General features: G+C 38.3%; 1 protein-coding gene across 7 annotated transcripts in view; it reads left to right on the top strand.

The window, feature by feature from the left end:
* The window catches only part of bma (SCY1-like protein bma), a 751,115-nt gene that overhangs the window by 613,482 nt on the left and 114,939 nt on the right, over positions 1-22,694 (top strand). For all 7 annotated transcript variants that reach the window (XR_014128907.1, XM_081744332.1, XM_081744329.1 and 4 more), the window contains exon 9: positions 174-319. Coding sequence is in view for 6 of the 7 variants with exons in the window: in XM_081744332.1 (XP_081600458.1) it covers positions 174-319 (146 nt within the window). In the remaining variant the exon portion in view is untranslated. The remainder of the gene's footprint in view (positions 1-173; positions 320-22,694) is intronic.

The raw sequence follows: 22,694 nt of genomic DNA, 5'->3' as shown, positions 1-22,694 counted from the left end.
TGTTTTAGACAGCCTGTAACTCCGAAAGGAAGCATTTGTGCACCCAGGTTGGTCTATACTTTTCGTCTTATCTTGGTGTCAGGAATCACCTCCCAAAAGTTGTTGGTGTTGTTTTGAAACACCCTGTATATGTTGTACTCCCTCACTCATATTTTATTTTGTTTTATTTTCAGAAATTATGGTTTCAACACGTTTGGCCCTACTTACAAGTAGAAATGAAAACGGCGGAAGTATTAGCGGCAGTTCTTCAACCAATCATTGCTCTTATTCAGGAATGCACGACGGAAGAGTATGAGTCCATCATTCTGCCTTCTTTCAGGTAATGTGTTTGAAAATTGTATCATAGCTAAAAATACACATTTAAGGCATTAAGGCAATTTACCCGTAAATAATGTTGAAACGAACAATGTAATACAGTATATTTATAATATAGAATTTAGTTTGCAATGAAAAGTACACCACTATGGGGCGTTTAGCTAAATATTATAGTATTTTTTTTTAAGTTTATGATTTCAGGCCTTTCGTTACGATGTGTTTTACTAATTCATGGACAAATAAAGATTTTAATTTCTGACCATTAGAAGAAAAGTGATAAAATCTACTAGAATATCACAAAAATGTAAAAGTATTAACTGAAGAGGAAAGTTTTACCAAAAATTGCAACTATCGGTATAAATATGGAAGAAACCTTCTTTTGCACTATTTACTGATACAAATACAAGTAAGGTCAAAAGGCGTGGAAGATCCGGCTTAGATTCTCAGTGAGAGCTCATGTGGTACACATCCCACGTTAAGCTCTAAATTCACGTCTCATATAGCCTCGATGCTACAAGGGAAGTTAAACTTAAAATATACCAACCCAGCACACTCTAAATAATTATAGGTCACATTTAAGGACCGATTACCATCAATCTAAAATTTATTGTATTAGTGTTAAAGTTATGGTAATAGAGCATAAATACGGCCTTTTAAAGGCATAACCATAAATTTTGCAGTAATACCGTAAATTTTAGAGTAATAGGTTGGTATCCAGATTTGATGGTAATCGATCGTAAATGTGATCGTAATTATTTACAGTGCAACGTAAGGTCGTTTGTGACCACTGACCCCTCATATGGCTCACTTAGGTACAGGTTGTCTCGGTATTATAAAAGTGTCTTTAATTGAAAAGAGATACAACTCAAAATTATCAACTTTTCAGAAGAGTGAGGTTAACATAGAAGAATAATTCACGCAATTCCTAGAGAACGGGGAGAGATAAGGATATGTACCTTCACCTGGGATGTTTTCTTACACAAAACTCTTCTAACCTTTGTGACCACTTTCAACATCATACGTCAATATATGCCATACTTGAGTTGTATGACCTCTATTAAAGAGGCGAGTGAAACTATTGTTATAACAGGGAAAGTTGAAAGAGATATTGTAACGGTTCATAACCAACGGCCATTTTGTTTCATAACCAAAATGTTGATGACATGATATTTCATGGAACTGTATACACAGGTTGTCAAAAGTAGTAAGCTAATTGTCTGGGTCGTATTTCAGACAATATTCATTTTCCATTTTTAAATTTCCATATACGTATTCCTGTGCGCTAGAGAGTTAAATAGCAATAGCATATACCTATATAAAAAGTAAAAAATATAGTCGTAAAAAATCATCCTTCATTTTTCATAAAGAGATATTCAATTGCAATTCAAACAGTAGGTATTTATTAACTAACTCTATGGTCTATAAAATCCGGAAGTTCCATGCCGCGTTCATGAAAGCTGTCCATTGGTTGCTATCCTTAGCCAGCTGGATCCAGTTTATACTTTGTATTCCTATTTCTGTCAAATTCATCTTAATATTGTCCTGCCATTTGCCCATAGGTCTTCCTAATGATCGTTTTCCGATTGGACTTCCATTTAAAACTTTAAAAGTGTTCCTACTTTCTTCCATTCTGTCTACATGACCTGCCCAACTGAGCCTCCTATATTTGATAACCCTACCAATGTTTGGTAAACGGTGCAAATTATACAGTTCCTCTTTATGAAGTTTCCGCCATTCCCCAATCCCGTTCCTCTTGGATCCGAATATTCGCCTCAGGATCTTGTTCTCAAATACTTTCAGTCAACGTTTTTTCCCTCAGAGTAAGCGGCCATGTTTCGCAGCTATAAAGAACAACAGGCTTGATTATCGTTTTATACATATAACTTAAGCTTCAAATTCCTTTACAGAATTCGCGATGACAAAAGACTTTCAACTGAATAATAACACAAATTCCCTGCCTTTTGTCGACATTTAACTTCTACGTAAATGTGGTTTTGGTCTGTTAATATTGATACTAGATATTGAAAGTATTATTTGATATATTAACTCGAATATATATATTAACTTAATGACTTTGTCGAAAGTATTATATGATATATTAACTCATCTATAATTTGCAGTATTACGATCCCAAAGAACTTCCATATATTTAGTTTTCTCTATCTTTAATCTAAACCCATGTTCAAGAGTTTAATAAAACATCTGCATTTATTTCTATTTTCTCCTATCATTCCCCTTGTTATATTTACATCATCAGTATACACCATATCCTACTGAATACCAATCAGCTTTAGGTCCCGGTTGCTATCTTTGATAGTGTACTCCAGCACAAAACTGAATAATAATGATGACAACGCATCTCCTTCTTTCATCTGCTATTCTCGACGTGAAAGCTCGTGGACAAGGCTTTTCCTAACCGTACTATGCTTTGGGATTCATTTAAACATACCTTAATTGAAGCTTTGAGTTCGAAAACCGGTCATCTCCATCGAAGAAAATTTGAAAGGAGTGACAAACAGAACTAAATTAGTCAATATGCATCTGACATATAGGGCTGTTTTCATTTTTGGACAGTAGAACTGAAATTTTTTTCCACTTTCCAAAAATGAAGATAACCCTATATGTCAGACACATATTGAATAATTTAGTTTTGTTTGTCACTCCTCTCAAATTTGCTTCGGTGGAGATGACCGGTTTTCGAAATCAACGATTCAATTAATCTACTTAGCTTTTCCGGTATTCCATATTCTGTAAGGACGTTGAACAATGTTTCTCTCCTGAGTCATAAGCCTTTTTAAAATCAATAAATAATTATGTACTGAAATGTCATATTCCCATTTCTTTTCGAGTATTTGTCGAATGGTAAATATATGGTATATAGTTGATTGATTTCGCCTAAATCCGCACTGATAATCTCCAATAAGTTCCTCTGCATATGGGGTCAATCTTGCTCATAGCACGTTTGAGAAGATTACCTTCCTATTACCAGTGTATTGATTTAGATGTTTGTACAGAACTTAGAAACCAAAAGTCTTTACACCATAATATTTCACACGCTTCTACAGCAGGACAAAGCGTTCCTCTATGCCAAGTTTCATTCTGATCGAATGAGTTTAATTTTTTTTAATGCCACTTAAAATTTCATTATCTATAACTCAGAACCAGAATTTTCCACATAGTATTTCACACATATATGTAGTAAGTCAATGGTCACATTCCGTATCAGTCTTCGCAGAGTTTGCGCACCATTATGCGTTAAGATTTTTTGGCGGTGAGTCTGTGGCAAAAATATTGCAAAGGATAGGTGATTCCAAAACTCAAAATTTGAGTCACTGAAATCATACCGCAAAATTAGTATGTAATATCGAATATTGCAAACTAAAACCCAAAATTTTGCGTTGCGTTGCGAGAAAACCGATACGGAATGAGATCCGAGGTTTACCATTATGTCAAGTTTGATTTCAATTGGATGGGCCTTATGCAGAGTCGTTTTGAGGTATGATTAGCGTCATATTAAAGGCCTGACTACTGCAGAAAACATGTGTTAGTCTCGCTAATCACGCGTCAGAACGTCTCTGCATAAGGCCCGATGAGTTTAGCTTTCTGTTTCCGAAAACGTGACTCAAAATTTGACTGCTCATAACTCAGGAACCGAAAGACTGCACAACATATTATTTCACATTGTTTTATAATACCTCAGGATCTATCAACATGACAAGTTTGATCCCGATCAAATAAGTTTGGTTGAACTCGTTGGGAAGTTGGGAACTCATGGTAAGCACAAAAATATACGAAGGAAACTAAACGTATAAACAGAAACAATAATATTTGTAAGGAAATGGTGCCTGGATCACAGTTTGAAAACCATGCATGGGTAAACTAGCACCAAAGCGCCTGAGATACTAGTAACAGAAGCACGGTGTTACCAACTCGAGAGAAGAGGAAATGGGAAAGGAAAGGGAAAGAGTGCTTATGACAATAATGCCAGCCAACCTATAGATACAGTGAGTTTTATGGGAGTTTTGGCGCTATATTTTCGGAAGGGGATAAAGGATAGCATATATGGGATTTTCCGTATAGTATATATAAAATGCATTAAATTCACGCAAATAAATTTCTTTAGGGATGAAAGTGGATATTATGTACCATCAATAAACAATAAATCAACGTTAATTGTTAAATTATGGTTCGACGTGTTTCTTCTTTTATCGCTAGTGCACGCTTGTGTGCAAGTAGTTTGTGGAGTGACAATTATGTGTGATTCTGGAAAATCAAGCGCTAGGGAACAGAAATTATGCTCTGGTATTTAAGAAAATCAAACATATGTACGTGTTAGTGAAGAAATATAGTAAAATGCTAAAAGATAATGAAACAATTTCCAAGAACTTCCTCACGAAATATGTGGAGAACGAATTTCTTAGTATTTGCTACATTCAGTAGGTGACGGCAGTAAACCGTGAAACAAACACTGCATTTCAAACAACAAAGTAAAGTTGCTTTCGATTAAAGACAACATTTATCTGCAAGCTATTTTATGAAGATGGAAGATCAAAATTTACGAATAATTCACTCAGATATTGTAAAAAGTACAGTAGTTTCACTTTTTATATCATATCTTACTTATAATGGTGCTACTAGGCGGAAATTTAGGAGCAAAATAGGACTTTTTCTATCTCGAGATGGAATTTTATAATGTGTGAGGTTGGCATCACTTGGTCATGGACATTCTATGGACAGTAAGGTTATTCACGTCGAATTGTGCTTCGTGTGATGTTCTTCTTAACATACCACAAATGCATCTACGAAAAAACTAGAATGTTTCTTGTTGAATTAAACGTCAAGTAAACTAAATACAGTAGGTAATGTATGTTCAATTTGCGATATAATGGAATTAGATTTTTCTTCTATGCAATTCAGAATAAACGAAAGAACTTGTATTTTCTTATAAAGATAAGAAACCGGTTTATGACATAAAAAACCAAATTTCGATACAGAACTGTACTCAATAGCTAGACGAACAGGTGTTTAACGTCACGTATTGACAAAGGTGAGTTATTCATGTTAGAACTTGTCTTTCGTCGGTTTACTTCCAAAAGAAATAAATGTTCATTATCTCCTACATTTCTTCAAATATGAATTCATAAATAAATATATTACATTTTCCGAAATTAAAACAAGTGTTTTCCATAATAAAAAAAAAACGGCTTCATTCGTAATGTTGTGGGATTTAATCCTGTCATAATAGAAACCATGAATTGATAAGGTTTGGTTTAAGCTAGCTGAAAACAGAGCAAATTTTACCTACTTATTAACAAATTTACTATTGGTGATATTTCTTGCAACGAAAGTTAAGTTGGAAACAAGCTTTATTATCAAATGGATAAATATTTCGTATCAGAATCGAAACCTGTTATGGTGTCCCAATTACCGTAATTGTATCAACTAAACACAGCGAGAATTTTAAAGACATGTTGTTCACTAAGGAAAATGATTTAAAACATTCCACGGTCTATTCAAAACACCTGTATTACTTGTAGTAAACGAAGAATTGAAGGCTAACTGAAGGAAGGCTGTAAATCAGCGACATTTACTGTATGTAATTGGGTACACAAATTTGAAACTTAATTTGTAATTGGCACACCTGAAAAATAAATACCCTTCAGGCACATCTAAACTCTAAGGCTCTCTTTTTTCCTTTTGGTCAATAAAAAGTGAAAAAAATATAAAACCTTTCTGGATATTAAGGATGAACACTTCACCAGTATATTCATACAGAGGTGTAAAAAAGATAAATATTTCTGTCTTGGACAGTAGATTCCAGATTCCAAAAACAATGGGAGATACATTAAACGCTTGAAAAAATAAAATACTCCATAATTGCACGATTCAATGAAACTTTCAATTTCACTTTAAAATATTAGTATTGACCTTAATTGACCTTTTAAGAAACCACAATATTTTAAATGTATGTCATAAAATTTTGTGAAATATCGATAAGAAAAGGTGCAATCACGTGTTGGACGTGTTCTATAATTGAAATCTAAAAATTTAAAATTACGAATAGGGAGGTCTTCCTCAGGATGTTGGGATAGTTTTAGACGGCTTAAATCGATTTCGTGCATGCAAAGCATTACGATCTATTCCATGGTTTGTATAGCTACCATCAATACTTACATAATCTTCACTTTCAACTGAGTCAGTACGTTGACTACTTGGTTCATAATTTTCGTCACCACCACTAATGGCATCAGTTATTATTTTCAAGAAGAGCTACACAAATTTCTTCTCCATTCTTTGTCGTTGACACTGAAAACGTCTACAAAAGAAAAAAATTATAATTGAAAAACACAATCGTAAACAGCACACCTCGGTCTTGAAGACCGAATGTTAACACACACCATAAAGACTGGAAACATGATGCGTCCACACAGCCAACTAAGAGTGAGGAATTTACATAAAAGGGTAGCTAAGTGTAACCAATTTCTACCTGAACAGTGAAAATGTAATTTCCATTGGGTCTCTAGAATCCAGGTGTGCCGATTAGTAGTTAGGATTTTTTTCATGTTATAATTGCTATCACTTTTAACACTATAACCAACATTACTAATTACTAACCATTAGTACTACCATTATGTTGTACCAAAGTAAATAAAAATAACACGAAATATTAGTGCGATGCCTACCTTATTGTTTATATTGGAGCTCTTTGCTCCTGAAAAAGAGTATTAATACTTTGTGGAGAGATAACCCACGTTTATTGTCTGAAAGACAAAATTATTTTTTTAACGCTTACCCGCTTAAAGGGTTGCGCCCTTTCTTCGGGAAGAGGTCGGATGGTATAGGAGCGTCAATTTTAATATGAGAGGGTCTAGGTGTTGTTTAGTCATCTTTATTAAACATTTTATTCAGTTTACTCAGAGGGATGGGCATCAATTAAGTGAGGGCAATTTTCATGTGCCATCTATGCTAAGGAAGATCGTCTGGCTGACATAAGTCGTTCCTTAACTTCGGTGCCTGAAATGAAGAGAAAATACCAAAACACAGTTGCGGTGATTCAGGTTCATCAGGAGCTATAAAAACATACGGTGCAATTACAAAAAAAGACGGTAAGCAAGACAGGAGGAGTGGTAGATGTCATGAGGGTGAAGTGCTATGACGCCACAACACATGGGTATTGTTAGTAAAACGAATGCTGTTAGCTTCTGTTCCTGGGGCGACTCAGGAACTAATGAAGACAAAAGGCAGCCCTGTTAGTGGTTGATTTACTGTGCACGAGATGGATAGATGAGTGGTGAAACTGTGCCAGGATGATAAATGTCGAAAACTTCCCGATCGACGTTCTCGCGGCCGAGGTTCAAATAATACAGGGTCATCAGATGTTGTAAAGGTGTCGGATAATACACAGCAGGGGTATCGAAGTCTCTATCATAGCGGAGAATGTTCAGGAATACGGGATGAGCAGTTTCAATGCGTTTTGTAATGTATTTTAAACGGAGAGCCTCAAGATGAGATAAGAGCGGTGGAAAATGGATACGGTCGTAGAGTAGACCGGTTGGGTGTGGGAGCTGGATACGAAAGGCTAAGCGAAATGCATGGCGTTCGAGTATTGCTAGTTTTCGATAGTACTTCGGAGGAGCTGGCAACCAAGCTGTGTGACCATAGGTTAAGACCGGACGCATAAAAACTTTGTAATTGTTTAGGAGGAGATTTGAATGTAGACCCCACGTGGTACCAACTAGTCGTTTCAGTAAGTTAAGTCTGTTTTTGGCTTTTTCGATGACATGGTGAGTTACCAACATGAAGTCGTAATAAGTGAGGATTTCGGTGTACTCGAGATCGACGACCAGATGGTAAGAAGACGATAGCTTGCGTTTTAGTAGCATTGATTGCCAAACGCCAAACGTTGCACCAGTCAACAAATGTGTCAATTGCCTGTTGAAGGCGTTGTTGGATACCAGCAATTGTCCGTCCAGCAGCGAGAAATGCAGTATCGTCAGCGAATTGGAAAAGTTGTATACCAGGAGTGGTTGGTAAGTCGGAGACATAAAGCATATACAACAGAGGAGAGAGAGAAGATCCCTGAGGAACGCCAGAATTAAGGAATATTGGAAATGACAGAGCATTATTGATCGATATGTAGGCAAGTCGGGCTGTGAGAAAGGAGTGTATAGTTCGTATGTATGAGAGAGGTAGTTGGAAAGAGTATAGCTTGTATATAAGACCCTGGTGCCAAACTTTATCGAATGCCTTTTCAAGATCGAATGTAATCAGACATGATGGATGACCCTGGTTGAATTGATTGTATATAGAGGTGCTGAGACGTAACAGGGGGTCCAGAATGCTGAAATTGGGGCGAAATCCTGCTTGATGCAATGGTAGAAGAGCGTGAGCCTGTAAGTGATCGTGGAGACGACGCACTAAGATACGTTCAAATATTTTGCTGAACGTTGACGTCAGTTGTATAGGTCGGTAAGAGGTAACGTCAGAGGGCGGTGTATTAGGTTTGGGAAAGAGTAATACTTTTGAGTACTTCCAAGTGATGAGGAAAAGCCAGTACGAAGTATAAATGTATAAATAAAGCTTAGGACGGTGAAGACAACAGGAGGAGTGTTTTTAATCAGAGTATAGGTAAGCCCATCGAAGCCTGGTGCTGTATTTCGTTTCTTAAGGAGAGTAGACTGGATGTCTGGCGGTTGGATGGGTACTGTGAGTGCATTATTTAGTTCCAGAGCGTGACTATGATGTGGTTGCAATTGTGTTAAGTTAGGATCAGATAACCGATCGATTTCTGTAAGTAAACGTTGTGGAGTATGCCAGCCAGGTAAGGGAGTAAAGATATTTTGGAAGTGTGCGGCAAAGGTATTGGCCTTGTCCTGATCTGAAGAGAGTGCTTGCTGGTTTACAACTAGTGGGTATGATGTCCTTTGGAATTTGCCAACGAGTTGATTGAACTGTCGCCAATATTTGGTAGGATGGGATGTTTCGTTGAGTTTATTACAAGTTCTGGTCCAGTGAAGGCGTTTGTATGCGATTATGTAGTTGTGAGTGATTCGAAGATATTGTCTATGAAGGCAAAGTGCTTCTAAATTACGGCTGCGAGTGTATTCTCTGTAGGCACGTCGAGCTGCAGTTATGAGAGAAAGGTATCGTGGAGGAAGTTTCGGTTTGTGCGGGGAAATATATGCGGTTGGAATGTGGTGATCAGCTGCCGTATGTAAGGTCTGAGTGAGATGTTGCACGGCAGTGTCTAGGTCATGTTGTGATGATAACTCTAAAGTATCAGAAAGTGCTGAGGTGATGGTCGCTTGGTACGCTGGCCAGTTGGCCTGATGATACATATAAACTTTTCTCTTCGGTATGGTATGGTGTGAAGAAGTGTTGGTGGCAAGAGACAGCTTGATAGGAACGTGATCGCTCCCCAAGGAATCCAAAACGTCAATATTGATATGAGAGTTGAGTGTTGTAGAGGATATAACGATATCAGGTGTGGTATTGCTAGATGGACGAGTTGGCCGAGGAAGTACATGGAAGTGGCCGGTCGTATTAAGCGTGACGAAATTCAAAAATCGTTGTTTTTCGTGTTGAGGCCGGCTGTGAAAATTGATGTCTCCCATGATAATGAATTTACGATAGGTGTGAGAGAGGTACTGAAGAAACTGATATGGTATATCCTGTCTCGGGCTGACATAGATGGTTGCATAAGCTATAGTATGATTCCTGAGATATAAGAGAACAACATTGTATTCGGGCAACTGAAAAGCAGGAGGTAGGATAATAGACCGATGGGGAATGCGAGATTGCAAGCCAATAGCTGTACCTCCATGGAGGCGAGCGCCGTTCGGTCCATCATGTCTGTGGAGAACGTATTTAGGAATATAGCAGGGTATATAGGGAGCCAGAAACGTTTCGTTGAGAGCAAAAGCGGTGATGTTTTCCTCCAGAAGAAGTTGTTGAAACAGTACTTGATGCGTAAGAAGAGATCTTATGTTCAAAAATAAGAAATTGTAAGCCATAATGATGTGGACCAGAAGTATGGAAATAGCACTGATACTACGGAGCATGTTCAAACAGCCGTTTCAATGGGTTGAATTTGGAAATGAACGTTGGATCCACTGTATGTGGCGTGTAATGTGAGATTGTGAAGAAGTTTAGCGGAGTGAATGATTTGGTTGAGTACGTGCTGGCGCTGAAATGGCAGGATGTTCTGTAAAGTAAGAGTTATGAATCGTAAGAGGTCTTCTACTGTGACAGGATGTGTCAGCGAGTTTGAAGGTGGGGTGCTGTCATCAGAAGTTTTGATAGGTGCTACTAATTCTGGCTTATCAGGGGCAGGTGCGGGCTTGGCACGACAACGGTAACTGTATGTAGGGTGCTTTTCAGGGCAAGTGGTGCATTCAGGAGGTGCGCTTGAATTGGGGCAATTTCGGGTCAGATGATTGCCACTACAGTACCCGCATTTGACGGTGTTTGTACAATTATGAGTGTAATGATCGTTGTAGGTTTGGCATTTCTCGGCATCGTATGGGAAGAGGTGGAGGCGTGCGAGAAGGCTCTACCTTGTAGCGGCGGCGATATATATAAGCACCGTTAGCCAAAAGATGATCAATTATTTGCTGCTGGTCGGTCAAAACACGGACAAGGTAGGTAGGGCCACTGTTGTTACGAATTCGAATACATTTTTTGATTTCCAGGCCCTCGTATCGCAGCTCGTCAAAGATCTCATCGTCAGTAAGTTCGGGTTCAATGCCTCGGATAACGACTGATAGAAGTTGTGGACGACGAGGTGGCGGAGGTGTTTTCCGTTGGCTCGGGTTGAGAGGTGACAACACTGCCTGCGGACCAAAAATTTCATAGGTAGCTTTGTTTCTAACATGAATATGAAAGTTAGGGTTAGGCGATTTCAATATGATTCCATCCCTAGTAGGAATGATTTGGTGGACATCAGCGCGCGGAACATATTTATTGATTTGCATGAAGATGGCGCGTGCAGTCCGGTACTTGGTATCGAAGTTCTTTAGGATGAAATTATACATGGTTTCTCTGTTAGCTGGCAAAGTAGGAGAGGATGGCGCATTAGCCCAGTCCATCTCGGTGTTTCTCGCAGTCACTGTGGCATTGGAACATTCTCCATCAGAGCTATAGTGTCTTGGTTTCTTAGCGTCTGATTCCTTGGAGTGCCCAATCGGAGATCGTGAGCGAGATCGAGATTCAGTTTGCTTAGAGGTATCTGCTTTAGTGGTCTTCGTACCAGCAGAGTGACCTGGTTTCGTGGTTGTACCCTTCGCTCCCGTCGGGGAGGGGGGCATGATGATGATCTAACCTAGCAAGGATGCGATTCAGATGAAAGTGTTGTTAGGTAGTAGTATGAATGAAGAGCGAGAGGAAGGCCACTGTGGCTCTCACTTGAGGAAGCAATACGTCCTCGCGGAGATGTCGGTCAGTGCAAGCACTGGCCCTCCACAACAAGAGATGAAGTAACGATTAGATGATGATGGCCACGGGCTCCCACTTGAGTCAGCAATACGGACTGCAAGGGGATGTCGATTGTCTAGAGCAGAACAATCCTCCCTAAATGAACAAAAACACAATTAGATGCTCACAGAGCGTTAAGAATCGTGCTCAGATGTATGAATCGATGATTCGACTCTGAATTATGAGTTCCACAAAATTAAATATACGCCTGTTCTTTTAAAAGTAAGGTCCGTTTTGCAAGAAAAAAGCGGCAAGTAAATATTGTTGTAAAACGTTTACTTTCTGAATTTAAACAAAGTTGTCCTTTTTTCTTCGTAATTGCTTTACCGGTGTAGGCAATTGAAGGGTTTGGTAGAAGGGCCAGTCCCACTCCTCCATGAAAAATGAGTTTTGTCGCTGAAGTGTAAGCTAGTGTCATCTAGTGTTACTCATTGAACTAAATGCATTGTGGGATATGCAATAGTGTTATGTATCTACTCCTACAAACTAAAGTACCTACGTTACTTATACTTTTTCTACATCAAAACTATTTTAACTGCATTTCTCTCCAAATCACAAAATTGTAGGATAGGTCCTTCTTCCACTGACTCTTTCAGTTATTGTAATGAACAGTGAGTTCTTGGATACCCTCCTTGTGGTTCCTTGCTGCGTCATAACAACAAGTTATTCATGGTCGCTTTCACTTGTTCATCAATGTTTAAAAGTATACTATTAAAGAAGATCTTCAGTTGATTGAAGAGATTTTAGTCGCTTGGTGCAGGGTCTGGACTGTATGACGGATGATAAAATTTCTCCCAGTCAAAACATTTTATCACATCTTCCTTGAACGATCTCCCGACCTGCCTTGAACAATTGTACGCATTTTTACTGTAACTTTACTGTAACTCATTTCGTTGTCATCGTATATCTCACATATCTGGCGTTATAGATCTATATTCTGACCTGTTATGATTTTCTTTTCTGTTAGGAACCGACTGACTGGCTGCATTTTAAAGTCCACGGGACGTTCCATTTTATTAAACATATTAAATTAACACTACGATGCGCACAAATTAAAGCGTAAATTCAAATGGCGTCCGATTGTACGCAAGACATAGCGAAAATGTGTGCACATACTGATTCTCAAGGGCAAACAAAATTCCAAACGGTATATACACAAAGACTCTACTTAAAAATAACCTTCGTATAAAACGAAACGCTCCTAACTAAATAGTTAATATAAGTTTCCTTAGTGTTTCCGTCATCTTAAAACAACTCGAAATCAATTTGAATTAAGAAGTCTCTAGCTCTTATCTAGAAAACCGGAAATTATAGCGCTGGAAAGAGATGTCACTATATTGCTATTTGGCTGATCGTAGTCTTTAAGACTTAGGCAGTCAGGATATTGGTTATTAATATAAATTTATAAACAATGTATACCTTTATTTAAGTTGGCAAATTCCTTCTTTCTTTGCCAGTCAAGACTTTGTTCTGGTGCGCCTGTCTTGTTTCCCGAAGGTAAACACACTACAATTGAACTACTCTATTTGGATACAAACTATTGAAATAAGTGAAACTCAAAAGTTTGAAAGCGCAACTGAGGTAATATTTTAAGTTCAAACCATGATTCTAAGTTCGAATTGGGTTTCCTCGTTTTCTCACCTTGTTCTTTTCTCTTTTTCTTTCTCTTTCTCTTTCTCTTTCTCTCTCTCTCTCTCTCTCTCTCCAGCTCTCCCTCAATGACACCCACTGAATAGAAAATCCAATTAACTCCATTTCTTCCTTCTTCTATGTCCCTCGCCTTTCACGGTCGCGAGACTCCCTCGAACGCTTTTGAGGAGGAAAACCACAGAAACCTATAAATAAAAGTCAAGGTTTTGTGAAAACTGTCAGATCCAATTTCAGTTTTTTTTTAAAACGTGTAAATGGAAACTGCGAAAAGTGTTAACTATTTTTTAGCATAAGTTTAAGTTCTTATAAATTCGAATATTGAAATTGAGAATAATAAGACATGTAGTTTGCGTGTCATGTTAAAAGAAGACTCAAAATAGTAACAATCTGCTAGTGTATATCTAAAAATACGGTGCATTTTTAGATGTACGTTACATAAATAAATAAACGATCCGTCCTAGCAGAACAAATAGTTATGAATTACGATTATTGACGAAGAACAGCATACAGTTCCAAGTCATAAAAGTTCATTTCTACCAATCATTTTCATCGAAAATTACGCATTAGAACTGACTCTCAAGTATGTCATTCGTTTTAGTTTAATATTGCAAGGTTCTACACGTGCTCCCAACACCACGTGCTGGCTGGAAACAAACTTCAGATCACAACCATCATCAACGATCGTCAAGTAACGGAGATTGATGAAATCAGCAACATATCTGGATAAAAGGAGCCAGAATACTGCATACGGCATCAATCTTCACCGATTGATCATCACTCTCACTTTCTGGGACGTCTGGTCTCTGAGAGTTCCTTTATCTTTACCACTCTCTAGGACGCCTTGTCTCTGACAGCTTCTTTATCTTTACCACTTTCTAGGACACCTGGTCTCTGGAAACTCCTTTATCCTTATCACTTTTTAGGACATTTTGTTTCTGAGAGCTGCTTTATCATTACCACTCTTTCTAGGACATCTTGTCTCTGAGAGTCTGTTTTCCTTACTACTCTCTAGAACGCCTGGTCTCTGAGAGCTCCTTTAAATTTACCACCCTCTAGGATGCCTGGTCTCTGAGAGTTCCTTTATCCTTACCACTCTCTAGGACGCCTTGTCTCTGAGAGCTCCTTTATCGTTGCCACTTTCTAGGATGTCTTGTCTCTGAGTGCTCCTTTATCCTTACCACACCCAAGGACGCCTGGTCTCTGCATTTTATCCTCCTTTCTAAGACGACTTGTCTCTGAGAGGTACCTACACACTCCTTGGCCACAAGAGCCTTGGATCCTAGGACGAATGGCCTCTTTGTTCCTACAAACTCAGCAACAAACCTCTAGATATCAAGAAGAAAGTTAAATTTGAACTGTAATTATTATTAGTATTGTATGTAAGAAGTATTGTTACAATAAAAGATTATTGCGAAAGTTCCAAAATTCCCGTATACCATTTTAGCTTTACCCTAAAAGAGAGAATTTTACAATATCGTCTATCAACTGACAGGATCCATTATAAAAGTAATGTGCATTTTGTGGGAAAATAGACTTATTGATCGGATCTGTACAAATGCTTAAAATTCTTCAAAATACTTTCTCCCTGCATCAATACACTTGTGGAGACGTGACTGCCACGCCTAGAAGGCACCCTGAAAGTCCTCGACGGGAATGTCTCTCAGGAACATTGTAAAATGATTTTGGATGTTTTCCACGGTCTCTCAATGCTTTGCATTCAGCTCCTTCTTCAGTAGAGGAAACAAAAAAAGTCTCATGGAGCCAAGTCGGGATTGTAAAGAGGATGGGAGACCTCACGATTCCATGTACCACAAATGTGGTCATGTGTAGGGTGTCAGCAATTTGCTGGATGCGCAATCGACGGTCGGAACGCACACGATCCACGCTTTCGTCGGTTCTGGCCGTTGTTGGGCGTCCAGAACGGGGTTCGTCGGCGATCACCTCCCGGCCCTCCTTGAACGCCTTGTGCCACCTCCCGGACTGTGACCCTGAAATGCAGTCGTCCCTCAAGGCCTCTTGAACCATCTGGTATGTTTTGGTTGCATTCTTTCCAAGCTTCCCGCAAAACTTGATGGCGCATCGCTGTTCAAGCGAACGCTCCATCGCGTCATGTGACAAAGTCGAAAAAACACTTCACGCGCATTAACGTCTTTCCGCTCACACTGCTCGGAGCAAACTGGCGACCGGCTGCGTTGAAAGGGCTGTTCACCACCACATTGCCCGACCGATTTTACCGCGCTGCCGTGGATAGTTGAGTCACAATAAAATCATGTGCAATACTTTCATAACGGACCCTGTATCTCCACTTCGGACAATATTATAGCTAAACCAAAATTAAAGTATATCTTATTAACTTAACTCTGTACTGTTAGTCTGATGCTGATACAATAAAAAACTTGGAATCAGTATTTACAATCGTACATTTTGCCCCTTTCCCTTTCAACAAGAAGAATTTTCCAAAACGTTCAAATGCGTGTTTTCTTTATTTTTAACTAGCTGAAATATCCATTCTTCTCATCGGGGTTGTATTTGGAAGTCAATGCCAGTTGCAATATCACTATTCATCTCAGCGATCGCGAAAATTGTGGATTTGATATTAATATCGATCTTTTTGGATTATTTTTTCATGTCGCAGTAACCACCCTCCCCGCAGGTGAACCCCAGCCCGCATACAATAGTAGCCAAATTCGAAAGTAATCGCTAATGGAAGTGCCACCATTGATCTTAGCGACAGCAGAAACTATGGATTTGACACTAATATCGGTCATTTTGGATTACTTTTACATGTCTCGGTATCCCCCCGGTGACTCCCAGCCCGTAGCCGAATGGGATGAATTTGGAAATTAATGCGATTGAGAGTTCACCATTGATCTCAGCAACCGCAAAAACTATAAATTTGACCTAATATCCGTCATTTTCTACTACTTTTACATGTCCCGGTAAATGCTTCCCCTGAGATCTCCCTGGTTCGAATTTAGAAAACCACTTGGTCTTTGTCTGGGGCCTGGACCAAGGTACCCGTGACCCAAATTTGGTAACTCTCTGTCCACTCGTCTGGTCCCCAAGCCGCACACAGACAGACACACACACAGACACACAAACAAACTCTTCATTTTATTTATATTAGATTAAGAGTTTGTATAACGATTTTTTTTCTCAATAAAGAAATGGAATTTTAGATGTTATATATTCGTCCTCAGATTTCCCCCTTGGGAGCGGAATTTTTGAAAGGGTTGAAACATGTATTCCCTTAGTTTTATACAAGAGTTTATAAACTGACTTTTTCATCACCAACTTAAGCAAGTCCTCATATTCGGCAGTTAGGACATAAATAAAAGGTAATTTAAATATCACAGAAATTGGCCCTTATTCCCTTCGGAGGAAAATTTTCCACTTTTTGTCTCAGTTTTACAAGTAATGTGATACCTACAATACCTAAAGCTTGATCCGACTTCTCATCAAAATATGAATTTCATATTACGTTCTTAAAGGCTCTGAATGTTTATCATGGTGGCCGAAAAGTAGGTATACAGTACCGTACAGATCAGCTCATTGCATTTTATATCATTTCTTATTTTTATCCATCAGGTAGACTTAGTTTCTTTATTATTTGTTCTTAATGTGTTTTTACTTATATCTTAAGCTCGGAAACACCGAAGGAAATAAACCTATAAGCTAGAATGTTCTACTTGATTAATGCAGGGGTGTATACCTACTTTCGGACCACCCTGTATATCTACAAAAAATGTCATCACGGAAACTGCATCAAACGAGAACTATTGATTGCTGGGGTTAGCATTTGACTTTGCCCCTTAGCGCCGAGGTTATATTAAACGGAAAGAGGCACCTACTAAGCAAATACCAATCAACTAATTGTGATAAAATAAATAAAGTATAAAATAATGAATAAATTGTTGTTTAACGTCAAACCCAATCTACTAGTCGGGTTTGTATCGGCGACAAATATTGCTATCAGGAATCAGGCGTGGCCATACACGCGCATCTCCGTGTGACCAGTTAAGATGTTCACATGGATCTATTGTTTGACGTAGAATCTACACAATCTGTATTCACAGAGAATCAAACCATGATTTTCATGCAATAAGCCAGTGTTTCTCAAAGTGTGGGTCGCTACCCGTTGGTGGGTCTCGGGCCGTTTTTGTTGGTTGCGAGAACTTTTTTCTTTTAATTTTGAAAATTTTATTTTGATGCAGAAACATATGTTGTGAAGTACATTCTTAAAATGAAAATGGAAGCGTTTGTTAATGAGATGACAAGTAAGTGGTTACCCAGAGCCCTGCACTGTTGCACAGTCAGTAGAGATGCTGGGTTAAGATGGAAAGAGAGTGAGTGAGTCCAAATCTGTCACGGTGTAGAGCATTGCATCGGCAGTAGTGTTAGCTCTGTGTTATCTTTCTATGGAAACACTTTAACCCTCTTTGGTCATGCGTACAATTTCAGATGATACAGTAATTGATAAATAGATTTACATTACAACCTGCTCGATCGTCCCGACTGATATTCTCGTTCCAAGAGGGCCACTATATTCATCAATTTTTTTTATCACATTTTAGTTTTAAATATGATATTTACGATAGACATAAAAAAAACTAAATTTTGATTTATTAAAATGTAAGCATCGAGTTCTGCTTTGCAACATTTGTGGTCGCTCGCGGTGTTCACATCCCCAAATACAAAGGGCAATAGGAAAGTTTTGCAATTCGATCAGGCTGTTTGAGAGCTATAAGAACTTTAATCAGATATTCCTCGGTATACCACTTTCCTGTGACTGTCTTCTGTGTTTCTAAGACAACTCGCTCGACAATTTCTCACACACTAAAAAATACCGCCACCATTCTCTTCTTCACTGATGTAGACTTTCGAACAACCACGGGGATCTCTTCATCTTCGAACACCCACACTTTGTTTTGAGCCTTGGTCGGGACGTCATAGTAATAGAGCCAAGTTTCGTCACCTGTCACAGTACTGTTCACAGAGGATGATTTTCCACTTTAAATTTTTCATTTCACGTCAGCATGAAACACGGTGTGCTATCTCCACGTCGGTCAAGTCATGTGGTACCCAAAGGGCATAAAGCTTTCTAACTCGAAGGTGATCGTGGAGAATAGCACGAACTGCTGGTGCATAAATGCCCAAGCATACCTCTATTTGATGGTACCAATCTATTTGTCTCAAGTATTTTCCCTACAGCAGCAATGTTTTGTTCTTTTCGCAGATGAAGATAGCCGATCTCACCTTGGAGCGTCCTCAAGGCTGAAATTTCCTTCTTGAAACTCTCGGTACCACCTAAATATCGTTGTACGATGAGGACAATCCTCCCAAAGCCAGGAGTCATTTTCTCTAAACATTGATCAACACTTAAACCACGTGCAAAATTGTAGCGCAAAATTGCCCGGGTTTCTCAGGTTTTGACCACGACGACATTTCCACCTCTTTTCACTAACACAGCTGAAAATCAACTGACACTGAGACAATGGCTAGAGCCTCTACAGTGCAGGTTTGGACATGTCTAAACGCGCGCTAAGTTACAAACTTCTGTGAATAACAGTTTTGTTCTATTGCAAAACTTTGCTAGTGTTCTTTGTAAATTGCATGTTAATCACTCGTACAGACCATTACTGAACACCTGATATTGAATTAGAGACATTATTTACAAAATTTAATTGCTTTGAAATACAATCCCATTATGTAAAATGTCAATGTGTATTTGAATAAAAGTAGGTGGGTCTCAAAATAATTATATTATTTAATGTGGGTCGCAGTAACAACAAGCTTGAGAACCACTGCCATAAGCAATGAAACTGACTGTTCAACTAACTAACTAACTATTGAAGTTCCTTTCCTAGATGTTGTGTCCCTATAAAGCGGCCCATACACTATCAGTTTAACTGAAGGAAAACCTGAACGTGACATCAGAATTGAAGGAAAAAACTATGCGAACTGAAGGAATTCGCTCAGTTCAGTCAGTTCTTCAGGTGGTTATTTGGACTAAAGAACGGTTGTTTTGGACTGAACAAACGAACCGTTTTTTGCTACGATAATTATGCTATCAACTGAAGGAAACACGCAGTTGCCTTAGTTTAGCTCCTGTCATTATGTCAGCTAGTAAAAGTGAGGCATTGTTGGCGTTTATTGAAGCCTAGCAGGCTTATCCCGAACTTTGGGACTTGCAACATGTGCATTATACGATAGTGAAACGTGACTGGAATTCTAACTTCATAAAAGAGAGTATATGATATGTTACTTTCAAGTTAGATATACAGAATTAAAAAGTTGGAACCTCAGGCGACACGCGATACTGTTATTAAACAAAATAACCAAAGATCGGCATTTAGGAAGGAACTGCGGAAAGTGAACGAATCCAGGAAATCGGAAATTGGATGTAAGGAAGTGTACGTTCCAAAGCTTTGGTATTCAAGTGCACTCCACAGAACATCTGATGGAACTGAAGAAACTGAACTGAAGGAACTGAAGTGCTGAACTCGATCAACTGATGATACTTCACGCACTATCACTTCAGTTCATCGTATGATCGGTTAAGTCGGTTTCTAACTCAGTTGGACTGATCAGTTAAAACTGATAATGTATGGGCCCTATTAAGTAGCCTCTTTCAGTTCTGTCTAGAATATTATTAGTAAGCAAATAATAATAATAATAATGACAGATAGACAATATCAGAGTCCTTAAATCTTAATTTACTTGTTTTCAATCTCTGAAGCCCGTAACTCATTTCGTTTAATGCCAAGTTTTCAATGCTTGAATTAAGCGATTTTTTTAGGAGCAGACAATAATTGGTTTGTTAATGAGAGTTTTGCATTCGTTGCAGATGCGAGGCTATGTGAAACGTGGAAAGTTGTTTGGGAACGATCCTACGGGGATTTATGTAATTTTAGTAAAACTAAACTTGATTAAAAAGCCAAAAAGAAACGTGTATTGCATCTTAAAATTATTTTCCTATGTGTAGAGGGGCACTTTGACTAGTTATAATATAACAACCTATACCAATTAAAAAATTAAGTCTTGAAGTTGTACTGCACTTGGGGTGCAAGAACTGCATTCTCTCTCATTTCACAGGCTCGCTAGTGTTTTCCTTAGAAATATGTAAAGGGTACTTCGTTGGATTCATTTGATTTAAATTTAGAATCCCGTTCAGTAGCGAGGCTATATGAGACCCGAACCTACAGCTTAACGTCGGATTCGAACCACATGAGCTCCGCCCGGAATCGAACCCGGGTCTCCTACGCCATACAGGGTACTTTTTGTTATTTATTTGCTGCCAAAGATTTGCCAAAGTTAGAGCAGCGTGTTTCTACTGCATTTCAATCAATAGAATATGATCATTTGTCTTTTGTTCGTAAGAGTATGCTTTCTCGGTAGTCCTGTGAGAATTCCATTAGAATTTAATGATAGTCCTTGGAGGTAGACCATTAAATAGTCAATTAGTGCAGTGTTAATGCGTAATTAACAAATTTCATTTTGTCCATATTTGCACATAACTTTGATATAGGTACATTCATTTTGATAATTCTTTTATTGCATTGTTATTATTTTTTGGTTTCTTTTAAAGAATATAGCTCCGTGGTAGTCTCGTGTAAACTTAATTAGGATCTAATGATAATCTTTGAAATTACACCTGGAACTTTTCAGGGGTTGACAATGTTATTACCGTAATAAAATGTAGTCATGTTCTCGTATAATTCCGCAGTGCATAGGCCGATTTAAAGAAAAACATATGTTCACGTATTTTTCGTAGGTTGACCCATTTTATAGGGGCTACTGTGCTACCTTTAGTTTAGATACGTAGTTTAGCTTCTGGGGTGACGAAAAACTGGGAAAAATAAGCAAATCGTGACAATATATCGTTTTGATTCCAAGTTGACACCCCTGTCATTCGTACAAGACGCGGAATTCGACAACATGCAAGAGGATTTTTGTCTTCTTTTGATGTGACGAATCACCTCCCGGAGTTTGTGCACATCTTTCAGGTCCATCCTGTATATCGGGGGTTCCCAAAATGGCGCCCACAGACAGCAGAGGTCAAAATAAAGCTAAAATGTTGTATTATGGTATACTCTCCTGGGCCTTTTACAGATGTTATGGGGAATCAAAAATGTCACTATATGGCAACGTCGTAAATTAACTTAGAAGCATTAGCATTGCTCTTGGAATCCATCAAGCAGTTTAATCGATTGTCACGCTAATAGATGGCGCAAGTGTCAACATGTATCGACTTTGACTTCCTTCTGCAAAGAACCAATGTAACCATTTGATGTATTGGTGGATCGTTTCTATCTTCATCTGCGACGTTGCCACATAGTGCAATTTGTGTCTTCACTTGTAGAATAGTGCTGTGTAGTCCATGCGCGCCATGTTCAGAACACCAAATATATATATAATTATTATAGTACTTATATATAATTATTATATGTAATATGGTTACCATTGACTCTATAATTCTATATTAGGCAATATTTTGTTCAGAACTTGAGACAAACTTCATACTGATTATAGTAACATTTTAGCCCTTTTTAAAACTATTTTCTCCTTTTCAGCGCTTTTTAAAATTATTTTCTGCTTTTCGCCGCAATGTTAAAGACAAATGGTATTTTACATTTAAAAAAACATCATTAGTTTTTCCTTTTCACACCGATTTGAGTTTGTTATTTGAATCATCGTTATATCAGAGAAAATCTCAGTTAATTTGTTGTTCAATGAAGTCTACTACATTCCTTCATCGTAGGTAATAAGCACAATAAACATAGATTATACAATGTAAAAGTGTTTCACTCTTTTCGACACGCCCTCTATAATTTTACTGTTATATATTATATATAATAGGAGATTATAACAATTGGCAAAAGTTCACTACTTAGACAGACTATTAACAATGTAATTTCAATGCAATGATAAATCGTAAATTTGGTTATTAACAGTACAAAAGTGATTACGTCAGGGGAAAAAAGAGAAAAGAATGATATTCGCCTTCTTGCGTAAGACCTGACGATAATGCTAAGCGTAGCACGATTTGTTGCTGGTGGACAACCCACAAGCTTAATTGGTGAAATTGCAACTCCGGAGATTTTGTTCCGTCATTAAATGGAGTTGCGCTCGAAGCAACAGGAGGGGGAGGAGCCTGAGAAACGTCTTAATTCAAATCCGCTACTTCCTAATTGGTTTAGAAGGCGCAAGTTGATCGTGCAGTTAATAACTTGCGGTGGCTACAGTCACTCGAACTA

This window comes from Thermobia domestica, chromosome 17 (assembly GCF_964235325.1).
Source record: "Thermobia domestica chromosome 17, izTheDome1.hap1.1, whole genome shotgun sequence".
NCBI lineage: Eukaryota > Metazoa > Arthropoda > Insecta > Zygentoma > Lepismatidae > Thermobia > Thermobia domestica.
Note: the sequence above shows the minus strand (reverse complement) of the source record. Positions and strands in the feature narration are given on the sequence as shown.